This window comes from Oenanthe melanoleuca, chromosome 3 (assembly GCF_029582105.1).
Source record: "Oenanthe melanoleuca isolate GR-GAL-2019-014 chromosome 3, OMel1.0, whole genome shotgun sequence".
In the NCBI taxonomy this organism is placed as follows: Eukaryota; Metazoa; Chordata; class Aves; order Passeriformes; family Muscicapidae; genus Oenanthe; species Oenanthe melanoleuca.
This window is the reverse complement of record NC_079336.1, coordinates 41093927-41115965: the sequence shown is the minus strand read 5'-3', so window position 1 is coordinate 41115965 and position 22039 is coordinate 41093927. Positions and strand designations below refer to the sequence as shown.

Here is a 22039-nt window from a genome sequence, read left to right as displayed (position 1 = left end):
TCAAGCCCACTATGTTCCTTTTAATGAGAAGACAAAATACACCAGCTCCTACATGCTGCTCCTCCCTTCCTTCCTCTCCCCATCTCATAAAAGAGGATCCCAAAGAATGATTGTGTTTAAGTTCCTAGTTCAGAAATCTTGTATCAATCCCTTATTGTGGCAAGAATTTTGGACTATAGAGCCAGGTCCCACCACACTCCATCTAAAAGGAACAATCCATCCTATCCTGAGAAAACACATTGTTTAGAAACAGACAAATTTTTAACCCTCGATGCTCACAAACACGCATTTCATTGCATCTGTTTACATTCAGCACCCTATAGCTCATTATCATCTTTAACATCTGTGCTTCACACTAAGCAAAGGAAGAGACACTTGTTTCTAACTTAGTCTGTACAAAGTGTGCACAAAAAAGAACATACAGCATTTCTGCCTTACTGCCAGCATCCAAAAGTAGTACATATTTGTGTCTAATTTTGAATGTGCAAAAAAATTTTAACAAACATCATCCTTTTCTGATTCTATGAGAACTTCAGCTCTTCTGAGCTCTTTGCACTGAAGACATTTGTTCATGTGCACCACAAAAGGTTTCCCTCACTTCACCTCTCCAGTCTGCTTTTACCCTTTGACAAATAGATTTCTTATAAAATTTAATAAGAGCCACTCACAAATAACTAAGTCCAGAATTCACATCACAATAGAGAAACAAGCAGTATTATTCATTCCATGGTAACTTATAAAGAGAACATATGACAATATTGAGGTAAATTCAGTAAGGTGCACATTCCTTGGATTTAAAAATGTTACAAAGGACTCTCGTTCCTACTCTTCCATTTTTTTTTCAGAAGAAGCACATTGCTGCACCGAGCATGGCTTCTGTTCAAAAAAATCAAATAGCTTTTAGGACTCATAATTTTTATATGACCCTGAATGACTCAAACACAAGACTTAAAGATACAAGTTGTATCAGAATAGAGCTACAAAGGGAAAGACCGTGGACGTGTATATGTGTACCAAATTACACTGTAGACACACAGATGCACATATATAATGGCTGACGTGTTTCTACCTTAAATAATGCATCCAGCTCTAGGTACTTCATTACCAGAAGGGTAACAACAGTCTGAAGGTAGTTCAGAGGAGATCAATCAAAATGATTAACACCAAAGGAGGGACTTAAAAGGCAGGGTTAAAAACTCAATACTGCAGCTGTTTCGTGAACAGGACTTTCATTGGGTGAAGCAGAAGAAAAATCCAAACAAAAGCACGGTCCTCTAAAAATTCATCAATGTATACAATTAGCAAAGCACTGACTTTAGAAAAATGGGACTATAATCCACACATAGCTAAGGGGGAACTCCAAGAAGAAAGCAAAATTATTTATTGCAAGCTCAAAAGTTTAGGTATAATGAGCTTAAACTATTACAGGAATTTTGACTTGACATACAGTAAGTTTTTGCTCATAGCATGATCTCATAAACTGGGCATAACCTCACCAGGAAAGGGTAAGATATGAAAGTAAAAATGCTGTTGCAGGGTTCAAGCTAGCTTTGACAGGACTTTGACTAAGTAAACTAGAAGCTTCTCTCCCCTGCTCAAACTGCCTAATTCTATAAAATTATACTGGTGGCTACAAATACTGCAGAATGAGAGAATAAATGCATGCAACACGACCTGCACACACTCAAATGATGAAGTATTTTCAAAGCAGTTTTGAACAGTAGTATTTTGTTCCAACAGATTAAGAAACTAACATCTTTCCTTGAAAAGGACCCTTCATATGACAATTTTTTTCAAATTAATGAAACTAATAGGAATAGGGTCCAATCACTTCTCAGGCAACAGACTGCTGCACAAGCAGCAGTGCTAAATAACATTACAGATTTAAAGACATTGTTATGCTCTGGCTGCTACTGCTAGAACTGGTCAGCTAGCTAGGTAACAAAGCATTCTAAGTGGCAATATCAATTATCTAAACTGTACTCTGAAACACAATAGATAGTAGTTCTCCCTGTTACATTACACAGAAAACTGATCAAAAGAAGATTCATGTCACCATGGAGTTTATATATATACACCTTAGATTTCATCAGAATGAAGACTATGAGAAATGTACATTCTTTGCTGCAAGAGCAAATTCACTGCATAATACTAACAATAACTTCACTTAGTAAGTCATATCTCTAAGTAAACTCAGAATGACTGAGGCACAGAGTTAACATGCAATGAAACATAGCATTTTTCACTGCATTTTACACTGTGATTGTCTTAGAAACCCAAGGGTATGGATAAGTTGTCGATTATTAAACTGTAATAAACAAACTTGTCTAACATTTCCTTCTCTTCCCCTCCTTTAGGGGACACAACTCAATAGAGACTTCCAAATTTACTACTACTTTATTATTTTCTATGACTACTTTCCATTATGAAACCAAAAACCTTGTCTAGTATTACTTAAATGTATCAGGTTATCACACAGTTCAATACTTCTCTATTTCCACAGCTCTAAGAATATCTTTGTTTCCAAATGTGTTTTTTATTAACAGCACCGCTACGTTTCAAATATTTGTCTTCTACTATTCAGGAAGCAAAAAAATTACATACATTAAAACAAAATTACATTAAGAAAGAGGGGGTTTTATCTTTAAAGTAAATTTATAAAACTGTAAGGAGCAACTTTGTGACTTAAGATACAAAGAAGGGAAGAAAAGGGGAAAAGGAGGAACACTGCTCGTTCTTTGATAAGTGTTTCATTCATTCAATTCTAAAGAGAAAAAGCAGCAGCAAAGAGGGGGCAGCTTATATGCCAGTACAAAGCAGGAAGTGTAGGAATTTAGTGAGTTCACTACTGGATTCTGTGCTTTGTACATAATTTCAAATGTGAGCTGCTCCATTGAAGTGCAGGCTCATGTAAGGCAGCAAGAGCAGAAATCCACCCTACTCTGCAAGGCAATGGGCCACAGCAGCAGTTTCTTCAGAAGTTTCAGCCACCTTTTTACTAACCTAGTCAAAGGTATATGCTTTTAAAAAGCCTGATTAAGTTACTGCAGAATAAAGCCGGGCCACCAAGAGCAACTTTAAAAGGCAGTCACTATGCAATCATGGAACACCCCCTTCACCGTCACTGCAAACGTCATAGAAAACGGACAGCCACGTAAAAAGATGCCTTCTGCCTCCCTAACATGGCCCTAGCCAACCCCAAAATGGTCTCTTTACCTGATAGCTCTCTGCTCTGCTCACAGAAGAGATGGGTGAAATTCAAATAGCACTGTTGCAACTGGAGACTTACAGAACAACCAGAGGTCTTCTTCACAAACCACAGTACACATCTCGAAAAAGGTTCTCTTATTATTTTGTACCTATTTTACATCTGTAACACTTTTATATGAAGGCATTCATACCAGTTTCCACATTCAAAACACAAAACCATCAACACTGCTGTGCTTAAAATTAAAACCATGGACCATACACCCCTAGAATCCCCAACAGCATTACAGAGACACTGCTTTTGGTCTGAATACTTAATCGTTACTTTTTTTTCTCCCTAGAAAGGAATAATTAAAAATCAACCGACCAAACCACATACACGCCTCAGAGTATCACCACAGGGACACTCTCAGGTCTGAATTACTGCAAAATAACACTATAATTATGTCTTAATTTCACTAACTAATCTCAGATGAGCTTTTAAAGAATAATTCGAGGTTTACAAGTAAACCGTTTAAAACTGTACTCAAATGTTATCTGAATGAAACCCGACATTTATTTATCCTTTTCCCAGCTTAATTTTAAACAGTTTCCAAGGAAAGGCATATCTGCTCCTGATCAGTCTGGTGACAAATGATAAACCTTGTTAAAAAGTGTGACATTTGAAAATAAATAAAAACCACAGGAGACTTTTCTAACCAAGGAGGAAGATACGTAGAAACATTATACCCTTGCACAAATAACCAGCCACAGAGACTAAGCACAATCTAACGACCTTATTTACTCAAATTGTACACTGCCAACAAAACCACTACCTAAGGCAACTCTTTAACTACAGATGTACTTAAATACCTAGAAAAAATAGGTTACTTCTCTTCACATAAAACCGGAGTCCCACTGAGCTCAACCAAATGTGGCAGGCTGAGATAGAAGACAAAAACGGGTCTTACTTGGTGTACAAAGACATCAACTGGAGACTCCAAGGGGCTTCCCTCTCGGTTACTCATGGAGATGAACCCGAATCCCATTCTCACATTGAACCATTTGCAATGGCCGGTTCCGTGCAAAACCTGGGATTCCTCTTCTTCTTCCTGCTCCGGCAACTTCCCGGGTTCGTCTCCACCTTTACTCGCCCCTGCTGAGGAAGAGGGAAAGGCGGGGGGTGTGGGGGTGTGGGGGGGGAAGGGGGGAGAAAAAGAAGGAAGAGAGGGACAAGATGCAAAGCAAAGAGTTAAATTCTGGTAACATCATTTTGCCGCTGTTTAAACGAGTTACTACAAAACGGAACAGGGGAAAAAAAAAAAAAAAAAAAAAAGGAGACGAACAAAACAAAATCAAAAAGCAAACGGTGAAAAGTGCGTATTTTCCCTAAATCCTGAAATAAACAACCTTCTCCCCAAAATACGTAAAAAAATAAAATCACCGGAGATTACAGAGAGGAAACACTGCGCACGGAGGCTCTCCCTCTCTCCGAGCCCAGGGCAGCCCACGTTTCTGTACATACGTGTATTTTTCCATTTAACTCCATCTTTCAGCCACATTACAGCACGGAACGCGATACTTTACTTGAATATTGCTGGTTTAAGACCGATCCCATTTCTCAACAGAAATTCTCAGCCCAATTAGTCTCTCCTCGCAAGGCGCAGGACCGGGGGGCGAGGGGGGAGGCCGGCCGAGGAGGGGTGGAGGAGAGAGAATAAGCAAAATTGGGTAGATTGCACAACTGGTTATTGCACATGCAGCGCCGAAACCACTATTTTCCAACGTGTATCCATCCCTCCTTGGAATAAACTTTCGATTAAAGTTGGGACAGGTGTACGGCCGTTTTCTCATCCCACCACTGCAACTGTGCTTAATCAAACAGGAACAATTCAAACAATAGCCCCCTGAAAGCTTTTCAAGTTGTGAATCGGTGTGGGCGGTACGGAACAGTTTCTGAGCTGGGTAACAATGGGTTTGGAGAAAGCCCCCTTGCGCGAGCTGCTAAAAAAGGGTAATGCATAGTTGGGTTAAAAAGGGGTGGGGGGAGGGGGGAGAGGGGGAGAGAGCGAGCGAGCGAGCGAAAATCATAGTAAAACAATAGAAAAAGAAAATTAACCTTCGGCCATGTTGCCCCACGGGCCCTCTGCTCCAAACTCGTGAGATGAAAACTTTCCCTGTGGATCGAAGTGGTCTTCTGCATTAATCTAACATCCTGATTTTGAACGATCGCAAATTTAGCTCGCATGGTCTAATGTGCTTTCCCTCTTTTGATTTTTCCCCGTCTCTCTCGCTCCGTTTCTGGCCCCCTGCGCACACGTGACTCGGTCAATTACATGCTTTCTTGCTACTAATTTCGCATCGGATCCTTAAGGGGTTGGCAGGAGGCAGGAGCAGCCAATCGCCATTTCAAGTAGCCTGACACACCAAAATAATTTATGAATGAACAAGAAATTTCCAACACGGCGCTTTTTTTCCTTTTTTTTTTTTTTTTTTTTACCCCTTCCTTTTCGGACAGCTAATCTGCACGCCTCTTTACGGGAAATCGAGATGACGTATTATTCTGGGGTTTCTGCCCTCCCGTGCGTGCAGAAATCCGTGTGTTCCTAGATACAGCCCGCTGAACAACAGCTGCACGCAGGGGCGGCCGTGCGGAGGAGATTACGGGGTATCCGTGCCCACCGCAGGCACACCGGGAGAGATGCGCCCGGACCGGGGACACACGTGTGAGCGCACACGGACGGGGGACACACGGACACACGTGTGAGCGCACCCGGACCGGGGACACACGGACACACGTGTGTGCAGACACGCCGGGAAGCGTCTGTGGCACGCTGTGCGCACAACGCGGGCACAAGATGCGCGGCCGGCTCGTTACTAATTTCGCATTCAAATTAAAAGCGCGCCGGAAACGCGGTATCACCTTAATATGCCCCAGAATGTGCGGAGATCTAGCGATTCGCAACATTTCTGGAGGGGGGATGGGGCGAGGAATTGTACTTCACAGGTTTCTCCGCCATCTCTTTCCGGGGGAGGGGATGTGATTAATGACTTCCTAAATAAGAGCCCAGTTTTCAAGCCGAGAATTGGAGTGAACCTCAACCAGCAGTTGGGAGAGGACTGACAGAGAGGGGGATTTGCTGGAGAAGAGGGCGGGAAAAAAAAAAAAAAAAAAAAAAAAAAAAGCCTCCGGGGAAGAGGACAAAGAGGGGAGAAATAACAGCGCCCGGGGACTGCTGTTTTAAGTCTTCACTGCCAGCGGGAGGGGGGATCCAATTCGGAGAAGAAATGTGTGATGTGTAACGGGCTTGGTAGCAGCCCCTTTTCGAAGGCACTCCCCTTCCGCGCTCACAGGTACACAGCTATGGCCCTGCCCTCCTGCCCTTCCCGCTGCTGCGTGCACGGCCAAACGCTTTTAAAATAATACTTCATAAACGTGAAAGGCAAACAATTAGGTGAGAATTAATTTTATTTTCCGTCTGCCCATCTCCTTTAGCATAAAGTTACAGATTAAAATATTCTGTCCTCATCACTACCTACTTGCATTAACCTGTCTTTCCATGCGGTATTTATAAATATATATATATTTATACACACACACACACACGAACATATGTATATACACGCATATGTGTGCTTTAAAGATTGCCCCTATCTCGTAAAAACCTGGACTCTGACTTTCTTTTTAACCTCCCCCCTCCTCCCCCAGCATCCTCTCTTATCCCAAGGACACACAAACAAAAGCCAAGGCAACAAACTGATCCGTGCAGAACCTGAATGCAAGGGGCTTATGCATTTGCAAAGCACTTGCTGTTGTTTGGGAAGTGGCGTCGATCAGTCTGCCCAATTAAGGGGAACGCCTTTGCCCCCATGGGCCTGTTTACTCCTTTTGTTGCCTTCCAGGAAAGCGTCAATTCCCCTGCTAGCGCCTCATTTCTGTGTGAAACACCAACTTGGAGGCTCCATGTGATCGTTTGCAAGAAAGAGGCGAGAGTGGGCAAGGGTGGACAAATACAAGCACCCTGGCAAGTGGAGCAGAAGCTTTAAATCCTGAAATTCCTTTGCAGTCTTCAACCGTAAATTTCCTATAGGTTATTTCAACAGTCAAGTCGACTTCCTACACTGACCTGCCTTACGCATTCGTGCAACATACCACTGCTTTTGGCTCATAACCTCCTTTTCCCGCTTACAGTAGCGATTATTTTACAATATTCAATCTCCGGTAATTTTATATGCTTGGATCTTATTACCTGGATGATATCTAATATATAATAAATGTACGAAATTTTGATACACGTGAAACCTCAGTTATGAACAAGATATTAAGGTTACCGGATGAAAACAATCCTTACACCTCTTATTTGAACTGCCCAAGACTACATATCTCATGGCGGGATGGCAGATTTATAAAATACAAGATTCATCTGCCCCTCCCATTGAAAAGACAGAAAATACCCGTTTTATAAAGTTTTTAAAGTCTTTATTTTAAAATATTGATTTATTTAACCGATATTCGGTATTTAAAAAGCTCATTAGAGGCTAGAATATTGGTTAAACAGACAGAAGTTTCATTAAAGTTCATTGAGTTCATTAAATGGACAAAATGTCTTGTTAGCGAATTTCAGTGAAAAAATTCACTGTATGTTCTTCGATGAATAAATCAAAGACTACAAAACCATGTAAATAAATGAATGGAAATATATTGGTTTCAAAGTTTTTCCTAGGTTGCAAAATAAGTGCAGATTTTATAAAATGGAGGGGGGTGGGATTTGCAATGTGTCTTTACTGAGATTTTCAGGCCTCCAGTATTAGTGGAATTAAGGTTGGGGTCACTGGACTGGTCACTGGTGTCAGATGTTATCGACTCATTCATTTCCTGCAAGGGACATCAGCCTTTCAAGTTTTGTGGAAGGTAAAGAGCTGTTGCCAGCTGGGAACTCTCCGGGTAAAAGAAAAAAAAAATTTAAAAAGAAAAAAAAAAATAGGAACCCAAACCCACACCCTTCTAAAATTCATTCTGAAAGGAGCGGGGAAGAGGTAAAAAAACAAACAAACAAACAAACAAACGAACAAACAAACAATGGAACAAGCCAGTTCGTGTAAAAACTAGTTTAATGGCATAGTTTGCATATTTTTTTCAAGAAATCTATTTCTATCGTTACATTTCGCTAAACAGATGCTAATTTTGGTAAAGACAATTATAGGAAGCTGGAATCATTGTCTTTCTACATGCACAGCAAGAGCTCTCTTGAAACTATGTAACCAAAACCAGTGGTGTTGGATTTCCTATTTGTCACCTTCCTAAAGCTTTTAAAGTCATAACTTCGGTATCTTCTATTCCCCTAAACAAAACCAAAACAAGACAAAAGCCGCACAGCTTCCCCCACCATCCAAATACACTACTCGCCCTCTCAAAAAAGACCCCCGCCTCAAAAACAAAAAACAAGAAAGCAAAACAAAACAAAAATAAAGAAAACAGAGGAAAAAAACAAAGCACAAAAATCCAAACAAACGACTGATTGAAAGCACAAAAATCCAAACAAACGCGTGCATTTGAAACAAAACGCGTGTTTTACACTTGAAAGCGGAGCTCGGGGTGCTGCTGCCAGCTCCCATGTCAAAGCCCGGGCGGCGCTCCTCGCCGACGGCAGGCGGGAGGGGCAGCAGGAGGGGCAGCAGGAGGGGCAGCAGGAGGGGCAGCACGGCGCCCCGGCCCCTCGGCTGCGCTGCCCGGGCGGGCTGCTCGGCGCCGCCCCGCCGCTGCTGGACCGAGCGGGATGGGATGCCCGTCGTGTTTTCCCGGCACGGTCTCCAGCGAAACCGCCTCTTCCTAGATGTGTGGTCCGAGGGGGCCTTTCCCGCCGCTCCTGCGGCCGGGAGGCTGTGCCGGTGCGGAGCTGTTCCCGCCAAAACCCGCTCACCTACAATTTGGGCGCCAAAGCCGCTTTCCCTTTCCGCCGCCGCGCAGCGCCCGGGTCCAGGGCGGGGGTGGCCAGCGGCCGGGCGGGGGTGGCCAGTGCCGCTCGGGGGGGAGCAGAGGCCGCTTGCCACCGCTGCGCGTCCGCCGCCCGTCCAGCGGCCGCGCTCTGTCAGGGCCCGGGAAGCGGCGGGTCTGTCCCCGCAACCCTGCCCTAAAGCCGGGCTTTGCCCCTGGGCATTTAACAGTTCCCAGAAAATGCGGCTCTTTCCCAGCGCGGACGTGGCGCCACGCCTTTGGGAGAGAGGGGTCGGACGCGCTCAGGACACCGTCAGCTCCCCTGGCCGGGCTTGTTACCCTCGCTTTAATAGTAGAGGATAAGCAATTTGCAATTGTTATTTATTTATTTACTTTTTAAACAAAACACAGCGCCGGACCAACTGCGCGCTGCCACAGCTCGCATCTAGCAGGGACGGGATTTGCCCGACGTGCGACTGCGGGCTCTGAGGTTCGAGGCTTTGTAGAGGCGCCTTCGCACGGCGCCCGTGCCGAACCGCGGCTCTTTTCAGGAAATGCAGTTTCAGGCCTCTCTCCCCTCACTCCCGCCCGCGCAGGAGCTGGTTTTCCAGCTTCCCCGGCGCTCCTCAGCCGTCACACCCAAGGCGGGCGCTCCGGATGCCCAGAGCCCGCCCCGGCTCCCTCCGGGAACGGGACAGCTCTCGCCGAGGTTCCCAGGCGCCGCTGCTCCAACTGCGGTGGGAGCGCGGTTTGAGGCATGAGCTTTGCGAACACTTTGTGTTGAGACGGGCGCCCTGCCGTCCGTGCACCTCTGCTGGATGTGCCGGGGCACTCCTAAAAGTGCTGTCACTGGCATTCCGCGCGGGATCCGCGGGCAGGAGGACGCGGCAGGCGCTCACTCGGAGAGCTCCGGTGCAGGATGTGGTCTCACGTACATTAACCGTCTCTCAGCTGCGGATTTGCAACTGATAGCGGCCGCTGCCCCGGGGGATTTAAGGAGGCTCTGGAAGTCGTCGGGAGCGACCGTCTGACAGGGCAAACGCCCCGCGGGGAAAATCGGCCCTCGCAGAGGGACCGGCCGCACAGCCCGGTGCCACCGCCTCGCCTCCCGCTCGGCAGGCGCAGGACCATGAGCGGGCGGGTCCGCGCCTCGGGCGCTTTCGCTCCAACCGGGAGCGGGACAGCCGCACAGCCCCAGCAGGAGCTCATCCTCCCCGACGGGCAAGCGCCCAGGCGCTCTGGCCAGCGGCAGCCCGGCGGTGACACGGACATCTCCTCCCGCCCCAGCACACACACACACACCGGGCGCCGGCCGCTCGCCCCAGGCCGCCCACGGCTGCACGGAGCGCGTCCCGCCGTGCGGGCGGCTGCGGGGGTCTCCGGACGCGCGTCCCTCCCTCGGGGGCGCAGCGCCGCTCCGCGGGGAGCTCCGCGCCCCGGCTGCACGGAGGGCGCCCGGCCGGGGAGAGGGGATGGGCAGGGGGCTGGACGGGCGGGCAGAGGGAATGGACGGGCGGGCAGAGGGGATGGGCCGGGGGCTGGACGGGCGGGCAGAGCTGGGCCGGGGCCTGGACGGGAGGAACTGCTGAGGCGTGGCGATCGGAGGAGGTGCGTGGCTGTATTGTGATAGCGGCACGGAAATAACTCCACGAGTGTGGATTTTAGTCAGTGATTGAGGTGTGTGCGCCCACCGGCGCTCTGCCGGGGTGGTGGTCCCGCAGAGCTCATACAAAACCCGTGGGCTCCCATCATTTGCGACAGGCATGTGACATGGAGTTATTGTAAATAAACTTTCCTTACGTAATTGTTTATTTTTCTTACAGAAGCAGAACACTCAAGACTGCATCCAACAAGAACTCTGAAGCCTGTGCACAAAATTTGCGATTCTTCCCCATCCCACCCAATGATTACGTTCATGAGAGTCAGCGGGACAGAAGTGCTGAAGTACCTCAGTTTTACAGATACACAGTCAGCCACGTAAGACGCCGTAGAGAAGACTGACCTGAGCCTGAGGAGACCTTCTTGAATGACCTCATCGTCTTCTGAGGAACCTAAAATCAGAGAGCTGGAGTCAGTACCGAGTACACTGTCCCAGAGCACCGTATTTAATTACCTCATCTCCAGTTTAACGGCTCATTAGGAGGCCATAAAGTGCCAGGGCACGGACTCTATGAAGTGACCTGTAAACCTAGTGTTTGAGACTTAGCTAGCTCATCAGAACCACAATGAGATAACCAAGGCATAAGAGAAAAAAAAATCAAGTGCTGGTTTCCCCCTGCCCCCCAGCACCAGTAAAAGCATTGCCCCTTTCTAATGAAAGCCACACAGTTGATGACAACGGGGGGGAAAGACACAGATTTGCAGAATATTGGAAGGTGTTTTTTTCCTTTATCAATATTTAATTACAGTAGGTAACCTAAGAACTACTGAGTTGTCTTTACTATGCTTAAATTGTACATATTAAACAATCAAGTAATACCTTGCATATGGCTTAAGAAAAGCCAATAAAAATAATTTTCCAGGGTTCTTTCGTGATCAAAACAGTAACTCAATGCCAACTTATGAATATCAACAGAAAAATGCTTTTAGTTATGACTGATAAAACTGCAGAGCATAGTATGTAATGATACTAAATTCTAGGTCTCAATCTAAACTAAATCTGTCATACAAATACAGATGTGTGACTTGAAACTTTCATGAAACTTCATAAAAGGTGTACATTTGCTCTAGTTGTAAAAGGCCTGTCTTATTTTGTATGTCTACAAAAATATCACAGAAAAAAACCCGCTGCAGATGGCATGAAGCATTAAGAAAAGTACTTTGGTTTTGAAGTATTCTTATTACTTAGGTTGTCCAGTTTGCTTAACAAATGAAGGATGATTAGATAGGAGCATGCACAAACTCACCTGCCACAAGCCTGTCCTCTTGTCACCCTCTACTGTCTTTTTGAATAAGCTATGTTAACTAAAACCCATCAAAAATAAACAAGGAATTGCGGTATCAACCTGTTTAAGAGAAATCTGAGTTTTGTCTTTTTTTTTTCTGCATTTAAGAGAACATATGGACAGCTTCCCTGCTCTTTTACTAAAATAAAAAATAAAATTTGCTATTCTAACAGGAGTAAGCAAATTCAGAAGAATGAACAAAGACAAGTAAGAACCAATTTTCTCTAACTTGTTTTCCCTTACAGTCAAATATTCCTAATCCTTTCCAGAAATTGGAAAAGCAGGTGATACAATCTTTCTTTTCAGTCCAACAACACTGGCAAGCTGATTCAGTTCCTCTTCCTTTGTAGTAACTAAGTTTTCCACTGGGATTGTGTGGACTTTTGTCTAGTTTAAAACCTAACTCTGCTTTTACACCTTCAAGCACTGAAGCCCAATCTCTTGTATCTGCTTCTTTGTTCTGCCAACCTGTGGCTATGTGGCTTTTGTGCCTTTCAGATTTACCTGCATTATTTATGCAACATAATGAAATATGCAAGCATAGAGTAAAAGATCTGTTCTTGGCTTTGGAATGTAGCCTGCTTCAGTGCATGAAGGGATTAAAAATAAGTATTTGGGGAGAGTGGTGTTGGGATTCAAAGGAGGAAAGTACAGTTCTTAAAAACTGTATCAGAAAACAGCACAAGTTTTTCTTGTTTCCAGTATTGTAATTTTGTAACACATTTTTAAGCATCACATATTCTAGAGGGTCACATAGTAGATTACGAAGCAGAAAAAAAGATTTCTAATTTTTTATAGTTATTACAAAAAGCTTCTTGATACAATACCTAAAGCTTGGTAAGCTTTAGATATTTCAATTCTATAAACTCATGTAAATAGACAGTTTAAATGAGAAACTATTCTGGCATGTATTTTAGTATATCCTACTGAAAGACATACAAAATCAGCCTCTGATTTAAATGGAAGCAGGTTTGGGCTCTGAAATGGCTCACGGTGAACTCTCCTGTGCCCACTTAAGATGTACAAAACAAAAAAGTATTTTAGTATGTTACTTCTGAAACTATCTTGGTATTTACATGAACTTTGTAACTGCAGGTAAGTAAATAAATGCTGAGGAACTGCACTAGACAGCAAGAAGTTTTCAAAGAAAAAGTCACTACCTTTGAAAACAATCCTTATTTTAACTAGGCATTCACAGCACATGGAAAGATACTGTAACAGTAAGCATGAAAAATAACGTAAGAGAACACCATATGGAATTATTGCTGGAGAGGAAATACAATGAAAAGTGCAGTATCCACTGACAGACACCCAACAAAGGTAATTCACTTTCCCTTACAAGTAGCACACTCTGTAATTCAACTGACTTAACAGCTTATGTAGTCTATTTCTTAATAACTTACTGATCAGGAAAAAATACTAGCAAGTTTTTATCTATTTAAAAGGAGTTCTCTGAAATATGCATTGTTTTGAATTCATTAGCTTAAATAAGTTCGCTGCCAAAGGATTTAGAAAGTAAAGCAGACATAAAGAGTTACTCCACCTAAATAAGATATATGCTTTCCTCCAAAAGTAAGTTGAAAAGAAAAATTAATATGTTAAACTTGTTTCTTTCACAGCAGTAGCCAGGGGACTGTTTTCTTCCAGAGTAAAGCCAGCAGTATTTTTTTAAAGAATACTGGGTAGTATTAATATGATTAGAGAATAGAAGAACTAGAAAGCAAAACCCAGCAATCCTTTATTTTATGACAAACAAGAAAAATGGTGTTGCAAAGGAATAGGAGAAAATATTCCAGTGTTGAAAGGATCTTCTTTTAGTTAACACATCAGAAGTGTAGTCTTAAATGGATTAATACTGCAAAGCATACACATTTTAACTCTGTGGACAGAACTCAAGCACAGTAAGAGCATAAAACATGAGCTTTTAAAATGTATCTATATACACACACACACACACACCAGTCAGATAAATTAACAAACTTTGCTGTCATTTGAACTAGTCAGTAAAAACTGACCATATTTACTGTTCTTGGCTGCTGATAGAAGCATTATGCACACTGTATTTTGATTTCAAACATCACAAATGAGAGTTGTCTGACACTCTGAATTTACTTGTTTTACTTGAGATTCCTCAATGTGCAGTTCTAAATAATGGATTTCCTCCTGATTTGTTTTCATTTTTTAAACTCTTTTTTTCGTTTTCATTTCATTCAGTTTCCTTTTCATTTCATTCATTTACTATAGATACTTTGAAATGCATTAATAAGAGAAAGTAAGATTTCCTGAAAAGCTACACGCAAGTGTTAATGCCCTTATGTAATTACAGGGTGGATAAAGTTGAAAGCTCTCACAATTTTATTATTTGTTTAGCCATAATTTTCTTTGCTTTTCCTCCATACTTTATCCATCATTACACTGTTTTTCTAGCATGTGAAGACAAAAGCAAGCATATGTGAGATATTCTAAAATATTTTTACAATGCTGACTTAAGAAAATTAATTGAACAACTAGCTAATTAAAACTTAGTCTTTCTTTGCTAATTTTATTTCCTTTTGTCACTGATCTGAAGGAGGGTAACTACAGTTTCAAGTAAATAACACAGCTAGGCAGTAGCCCAGATATGCTTTATTCCTGATATAAAAAAGGCTAAGCATTCCTCCATTTTTAGGAAATAAAGTTTTTAGGATCAAGCATCCAGTTATGCACCTTTTAATTTTGTATAAGAATGTCATTTGACTACAGTGAGAACAGGAATAAAGAAAGTTAAAATGTGCTTATTGTTAGTAATCTGATTCTTTTGGGCAATAAAAAAGGTAATGAACGCCAAGATATCAGAATGGGAATCAATGAAAGTCTGACAACTCTAGGATCAGAGTTTCTCCACAAAATTAAATGATACTACTATCCTGGCAACTGTTTTAGCAATAAAAACTATTAAGCATTTATTTAGTTCAAAACATTGATAATATATAACAAAGGAATATGCTGAACAAGGTTATTTTTGTTTAAAGGGTTAAAATTTTGTTTAAAGGTTGAATGCATATTTAGTGCATTTGATTTAATTAAATCTGCAATTCCTTATGGTCTGCATTTGAATATACATATACTAAACAATGATCATAATTATTTAATTAAAAACCAATGTAAACCAGGTATGTTTCAAACAAGATTTTGTGATTCAAAGATGATTTTTTTTTTAAACACACAATTTTAAAAATGGATCACTGCTGTTCTACTTCCTACATATTTAAAGTATTTTGTTCCCAGTTTTCTGTTAGTAGGAGCATTTGAAATTGCCATGCATTGATTTGCTACACAGCAAATGGAACAATGAGAAAACTACCTTGTGATTTATTACATGTTTTCAGATGGATTTTTCTTTGTACTTCTTAAATCACTTCATATCAGTACTTTATAAGGAAAATAACTTTAAAAGCCCAAGTTCTCAAATCATAGGTAACATTTTTCAGAGCTTGATCATTGAGTTATTTTGTTGTCTGTTTCTGTGAGAAACTACATATGGAGCATAAGATTTTATTTCCCTTCTTGATAACTATTTGCAAACAAAACAATGCCAAATGAAGAATTGAAAAAAATACCTGCTAAAGGTCAAATTAAGAATGAAGCTGAATTCAGTATTTGTATAACTTACAAATAACCTTTATAAAAATACTGCAGCCAAGTAGGATTTTAATATTATCCCCTCAAAAGGGATGACACTACAAGCTTTATTTTTAAAAATTAATAATTTTTATTTACTTTTATAACAACTTTATTATGGTTTGTTCAGACCTCTTTTCTGAGATGTTTTACATTAACACTTGTTTTGATGAAATTTACACACCCTTCACGTATCTTTTCCTTTGCACAGAACTTTTGTCTTATTTGCATGTGCTATTTACCTACAAGCCACAGAATCTTTTCTTCATTTTTGTTGGGTTTTTTAAATCACTGAATTATTACTTGAGAGCACTACTAATGACAGATTTTATCATCATTTGTATTTTTAATATGCTTATCAAGTACTGATATGGGTACTGTCCATTAAAATAATCAAATCAAACACTGTAGAAATTAAAGAGGAGTGTCTGTATTTTAAAACCAATATTCACTTTCCTAGAAGAGTGGATAGTACAGGGCACATCTTTCCCATTTCCACTGGAGTGGACATCAGTCCTGTATGTCAATGGCTTCTCACTGAGTCATTGTTTAAAACAACTGAACAAATAAAGTAATGTAATGGTAAATTTTTATAAACTTTAGTGGAGATAGCTCATTAATTCAAACCAGAAAAAAAAAAGTAAACAAGAACATCGGTGATATATAACTAAAAGGTCACAATCTCTAAAAGAAAACATGAAAACTTTGAAAATAATGCACACTCCAGTAGCTGAAGTAGGTACAGGACATACAGTTTCTGAAAGAAAAGCAAAAACCCTATATGTGAAACAAAATTATTAGTGAATGAGTATACAAATTTTAACAGTTGAATTTCTAGTAGTTTCCTTAGATGTTGCCTTACTGCATATGGTCAGCCTATAGAATATTTATAACAACCTTCAGAATATTTATGAAAGCTTGGTTTAGTCTAAATGTGATATCATTGATATAAAAAGCAAACCAATACCTTCAAATTGTTAGAATGCTGAATCCTAGTGCATATAATAAAAATCACATAGACAGTATTAGGGCTGTCTAATTACTGCATATGGATATATAGAATGCTGCAGACTGGAAGTAGGATTTTGGGGAAGTGGTTTGCTAGAAATAATAAGTGAATGCCAAAATGAATGGACCTGCAATCTAACTTTATTGAAACAATAGCATGAGTGGGACTTTTTTTTCTAAAAATCACTGAAAAAGCAGAAAATGGCTATACAACCCTCTCATCTCTGAAGCAGTAATATTAAGTACAAATGGTGGATTATTAAATGTTAACTTAAGAAATGTATTTAAATATTTTAATTTAAGACATCACCCATTTTTTGCATCAGTAACAGTACAAATAATTCCCTAATAGAACTACATTCAAGAAAACAGGGAATTGTGTAAAAATACCTTTATTTCTCTGTTAGAATTGACTAATTAAATATTACAGTCCATACTCTTCTGTATAATTAAGCTTTTGTTCAACTATGAAAAAACTAGAAACTGCTTGAAAATGAGCTGCATGACCTTTGTCCTGGTTTGTCACCTCTGACCTTTAATTTGAAGGTCAATTCATTCTGCATATCAATTCATTCTATTTTTAGAAGCAGAATGAATTTTTAAAATTGTTATCCTCCCATGTGAAACACATCATGTTGGTTTTATCTTTTTTTTTCAGCCTCTACACATCACACCAGAGGAGCATATTTGCTTTTTCTTGTTCAACTGTATTTGAAACACCCAGTGAGCAATTACAGAAAATGAATGCTTGTTTCTGTGATTAAAAAAAAAAAAGGTTTTCATTTTATTTTCATGTATTAGAGATGTTGCAGCACATTAAAGTGAATTTGAAAAATAAGATCTGCTAGACAGCATACCTTTCTAAATTTGTCTTTTTTTAAAGAGAGGAAAAAAGAAAAAAAAACCCATGCCTGTGTCTGCATTGCTGCTAATGGATACCTGCTTTTTCCTGAACCTTGCCTGTGCCATGAGCGATTCTTTCATTCTCACTGATGACACTTTCAGAATGTCCTTTCATAAAGTGAACCTGTGGTTAAAAATAGCGAACACCAAGTTCTTGTCTAATTGCTGGTTTCATCCGCACACTTCCATTCCATAAAGGTAACGTTAAGCTTCCCAAGCTGGCCACAAAAAAAATCTGCGTTGGTGAGAGAGCTCGTGCTCCGAAGCGCTGTAGTATTTGCCACTGATTTTGCTGTCAGCATCCGACACAGCGATAGAGTGTATTTATTACATGAAGGCCGTGGGTGAGAGCACTCCCCTGCCGTGACCCCTGCGCTGGAGCGGCCGAGAGCCGCCCGGGGCAGCTCGCCCGGGGCTCCGCGGCACGGCACGGGACGGCACGGGACGGACAGCATGGCCGCGGGTTCAGCACCGCGGACAGCGCCGCGCTCACGGAGCGGGGCCGCGCTCACGGAGCACACGGGGCGGGGGCCGCACCCCGCGGGTCACCGCGCTGCCCCTCCGCTGGCCACGGGCGATGCGCGGCTCCCCCCCAGGGGAAAGGGCTCCCTCGGACCCGGCTCCCAGCCCAGGGGAAAGGGCTCCCTCGGACCCGGCTCCCAGCCCAGGGGAAAGGGCTCCCTCGGACCCGGCTCCCAGCCCAGGGGAAAGGGCTCCCTCGGCAGCCGGCTCCTGGCCCAGCGCCCTGCGGTGCCGCGTTTCTCCGCCCGAGGATCGCGCTGCGCGCCGCGGGCTTCAGCTGCCGTGCAAACAAAACGCTGCCGTGGGGTTACAGAGCAGAAAAAGAGGAGGAACAAATGGCTTAACCGCTTGGGCTTTAAAATCCACTTCCTTGCTCCGGGATAAAACGTGAAACGCTGCGTGTGACCTACCACTGCATCCTGCAAATGGCCTAGACTGCAGCTGTGCAGGCCTAGGAGGGAGAGCATGTGCGGTTTCCTTCTTCATTTACATATCACTGTCTTCCCTCTCGTGAAATTCTCAGTACGTGCAGCTAATACATTTTCAGATTAATTAAACTAAAAAGTTTCGATAAAAGTGAGACAGCAGTCCTTTACAGAATGTATTTTAAAATTATCAGAGTCGAAGACAGTTACTTTTGTCATAAACACACAGGCAGAGTTTTTAGTACTGCTGCATTTTTGTAACTACTGCAAGGACAAACACCAGATATAATCACTACCTTGGCCATTACATACATGATCCATTTGACTACAGCAAAGGAAACTTGACTTCCTGGTGTATTAATAATTTAGGTCATAATTTAATTCAACATTGATTCTTACTACTCTTATACCAAAGGGGGAAATAAATCATCATCCTTTGAAGAATTATGGCTTGGTTGCGTATCTTACAAATAATTTTCCAAACAAGTTTGTCAGCATTATCTCCTCTGAAGCTTTACTTTTTTTTTTTTTTTTTTTTGTTTTTTTTTTTTTTTTTTTTTTGGTGGGGGGGGTCAGTAGTGTGTTTTTAAAAATAAATGACTTGTAGCTTTGCAAAGCAGAGCATACAGATATCAATCTAAAACCAAACATGCACTATTGCACTTTAGTCCAATGTTACATCCGGATATCACTAAAAGCATATACAATTACGTTTAAATCAACTATGACCAAATTTAGCTGTAACTATTTTCTTAGTGTCTGATGACTTCTCCATGACAGGACACTTCTCCATACTTGCAATTTCTATGCAAGACTGGAAATTCCAAAACACGTGGGGAAAACCCACGGCCTATTTAAAAAAGAACAGCAAGACCAGTTACATAAGCAAAAGGAATCAAGTTTGTAAACAAATCGGTGTAGCGTGCACTGCTGTTTTGTCCCATCACTGGGAGACCATCGTACATAATTTACTCACCATCACTAAGAAGCTAACGACTGGTAAGAGCAAAACAAGTAAATTAATTAAATCTCTTTCGGTAATATGTTTATCAGATAAAAATGGGTAATGCCCTCGTGCTAAGGCTAAAAGATACTTAAAATTAACTTAAGAGTTTTCAAATCTATTTAGATACGCCAATCGCGTATTTTATTACAGCTTGGACAAAACGCGTGCGTTGCTGCTGTATCCATATTTTCAGCCGAACGTTCTCATCCGGTCGCTGGTTATCTGACCCGCTCCGTGGTGCACTACAGTAGCACAGCAGCCGAGTGGAGCTGCCGGCGCGCAGGCACGGCCGCTGCCCGCGGAGCCCGGAGATGCCGCGGCCGTACCGCACCGCGCAAGCGGACCCGCGGCCGCGCAACCCGACAAGGAGGTGCGAGGCGTGTTGGAGGCATTTCGGCACTTTTATTTGTCCTCCCGCACCGTGCCGGGCTGGCACCTCAGAGCCAGCGGCGGGGTAGATGTCACAGCGCCCTGGAGAGCCCGCCCGGCCCGGGCCGGCGGGACGCGCCCCCGGCCGCGCCGCTGTCCCCGCGCTGTCCCCGCGGCCCGGCCGCGACCCCGCGCTCCGCGGCGGGAGCTATCCAAGATGGCGGCCCCGCCGCCACTCGCGTTAAACCCCCCGCTCCGCGCACACGGCGCCGCGCGTGACACGCGGCCCCCGCCCGCCCCGCCGCTGTTACCGCAGGGCGGCCGGGCCCCGCACCCCTCCGGCCGCGCCGCCTCAGCCCCATCCTCCGCTCCCCGGCCGCGCCGCCCGGCGGCTCCCGTCCCGCCGTCAGTCCGCTCTGCTCCCCCGGCCTTCCCTTCCGCCGGGCCGCGGGCGCCCCGCGCCGGTCCCTGCCCGCCCCGCCCGGCCGCGGCCGCTCGCCGGGCGGTCACCGCCATCCGGCGGCGTCGGTCGGCGGGGCGCGGGCCGCCCCCTGGCGTCGGGCTGCCGCACCGTCCCCGCCGGTCCCTCGGCCCCGGCCGCCGGCGGCTCCCGGCGGGGCGCTGCGCCCGGCGCCCCGCTCGGCGCGGGGGGCGGCTGCGTCCCTTCGCCCTTTACCGCGGCTGCCGTCGTCGTCCGCGTTTGACGGGCGGCGCGGCCCCGCGCCCCCTTCCCCCGTGCCGGCGGCTCGGGCGCGGGCAGCCGGGGCCGGAGCGGGCGGGCTCGGGGGCAGCGGCGGCCGGCGGAGGAGGGGGCGCGGCGGCGGCGGCGAAGGGAGAAAGGTGCGAACCCGGAAGTACACCCGCCCCGCCGCCGCCCGCAGGGAACACCGCGCCCGCACACACAACAATGCGGCGCCGCTCCGCCTCCGCCCAGCGCAACTTTTCCTCCGGCACCGGAGAAACCCGCCGGCCGTCCCCTCCCCGCGGCCGCCCACCGGCGCCCCGGCAGGTGCGGCGCCGGCGGGAGGGCGAGACCCGCCGAGGGAGAGGTGAAGGGAGGTCGCTTACCTCCCGCACGCCATGGTGGCCGGGCTGAGCGGGGCTGTGCCGGCGGCTGCCGCGGTGGCGAGGCGAGCGCGGGGGCTGGGGGGCACGCACCCACCGACGGGCGCCCCCGGCGGGGGGCTCTGCCTTCCCGAGCCGCTGGGCGGACGGAGCGGAGGAGGAGAAGGCGAGCTGCGGCGGCAGAGGGAAGCGCTGCTGCCGGCGGGAAGGCGGCGGCGGCGGCAGCCAGCGAGGAGGGGCGGCGGCGGCGGGCGGACGCGGCCCCGGCGCTGGCTCACGCCGCCGCAGCCGCCGCGCACCTGCCCCGCCGCCCTCCCCGCGGGCGGGCGGGCGGCACCGGCGGCTGCGCGCGGGGGCGCTCCAGGGCCGCGGGAGCGGCGCGCGGGGCGGGGCGGCCGCGCCCCGGGATCCGCCCGACGGCCCCGCCGGAGCCCGCATCGCCCGCGGCGGGGCCGCTTTCCCCTGGGCCGGCCCGGAGCGCCCCGCTCGCCCCAGCCGGCAACGACCTCCTCCCCCGTGGCTGCGGATCACGGAGGCCATTCGGCACCTGTGGTTGTGTCCGGCTCCGCCGCCCCGAGCACTGGACTCTCCAGCTGCGGTGTCCTCTTGCGCTGCTGCGCACCCACCCCCAAATCTGCCGCTGGCAGGTGGTGAGGGCATCGCTCCTGTGTGAACGACCTTGCACGTCTTAACAGTATTTTAACCAGCTGCAGCCACCACCTGCTGGTGTGCAGTCCACATCCACGAAGCAGGCAGGGTTCCCACTGTACAACTGGCTCGTCCAGAACTCGTCCATTCCCAGTAGTCTTGCACCATGATTTGCTGACATATGAGACTATTTTTAGTTTTATTTAGTTTTATTTTTCTAGCTCATCCATGGAGTACCCAGAGGTAGTTTACATACAGCCAGCATCAATTTTACCCAAGGGTATTGTTCATTATTCTAAAAATAGAAGGGTTAACAAAGTTTGGCTACCAATGTTTCGCATACTTTTCCTACCAATCCTCTCTATAC

General features: G+C 45.2%; 1 protein-coding gene across 2 annotated transcripts in view; it reads right to left on the bottom strand.

Annotated features, from left to right (window-relative positions):
• The window catches only part of LIN28B (lin-28 homolog B), an 83541-nt gene extending 72384 nt beyond the window's left edge, over positions 1–11157 (bottom strand). Inside the window, exons 1-2 of one of the 2 annotated variants that reach the window (XM_056487962.1) lie at positions 11124–11157; positions 4158–4345 (exon numbers count right to left, since the gene is read on the bottom strand). In XM_056487962.1, the coding sequence (XP_056343937.1) occupies positions 4158–4345; positions 11124–11157 (222 nt within the window). Of the gene's footprint in view, positions 1–4157; positions 4346–4630; positions 4710–11123 lie in introns of those variants that run through there. The other variant, XM_056487961.1, reaches the window with a different exon arrangement.
• Positions 11158–22039: the final 10882 nt, after the last annotated feature.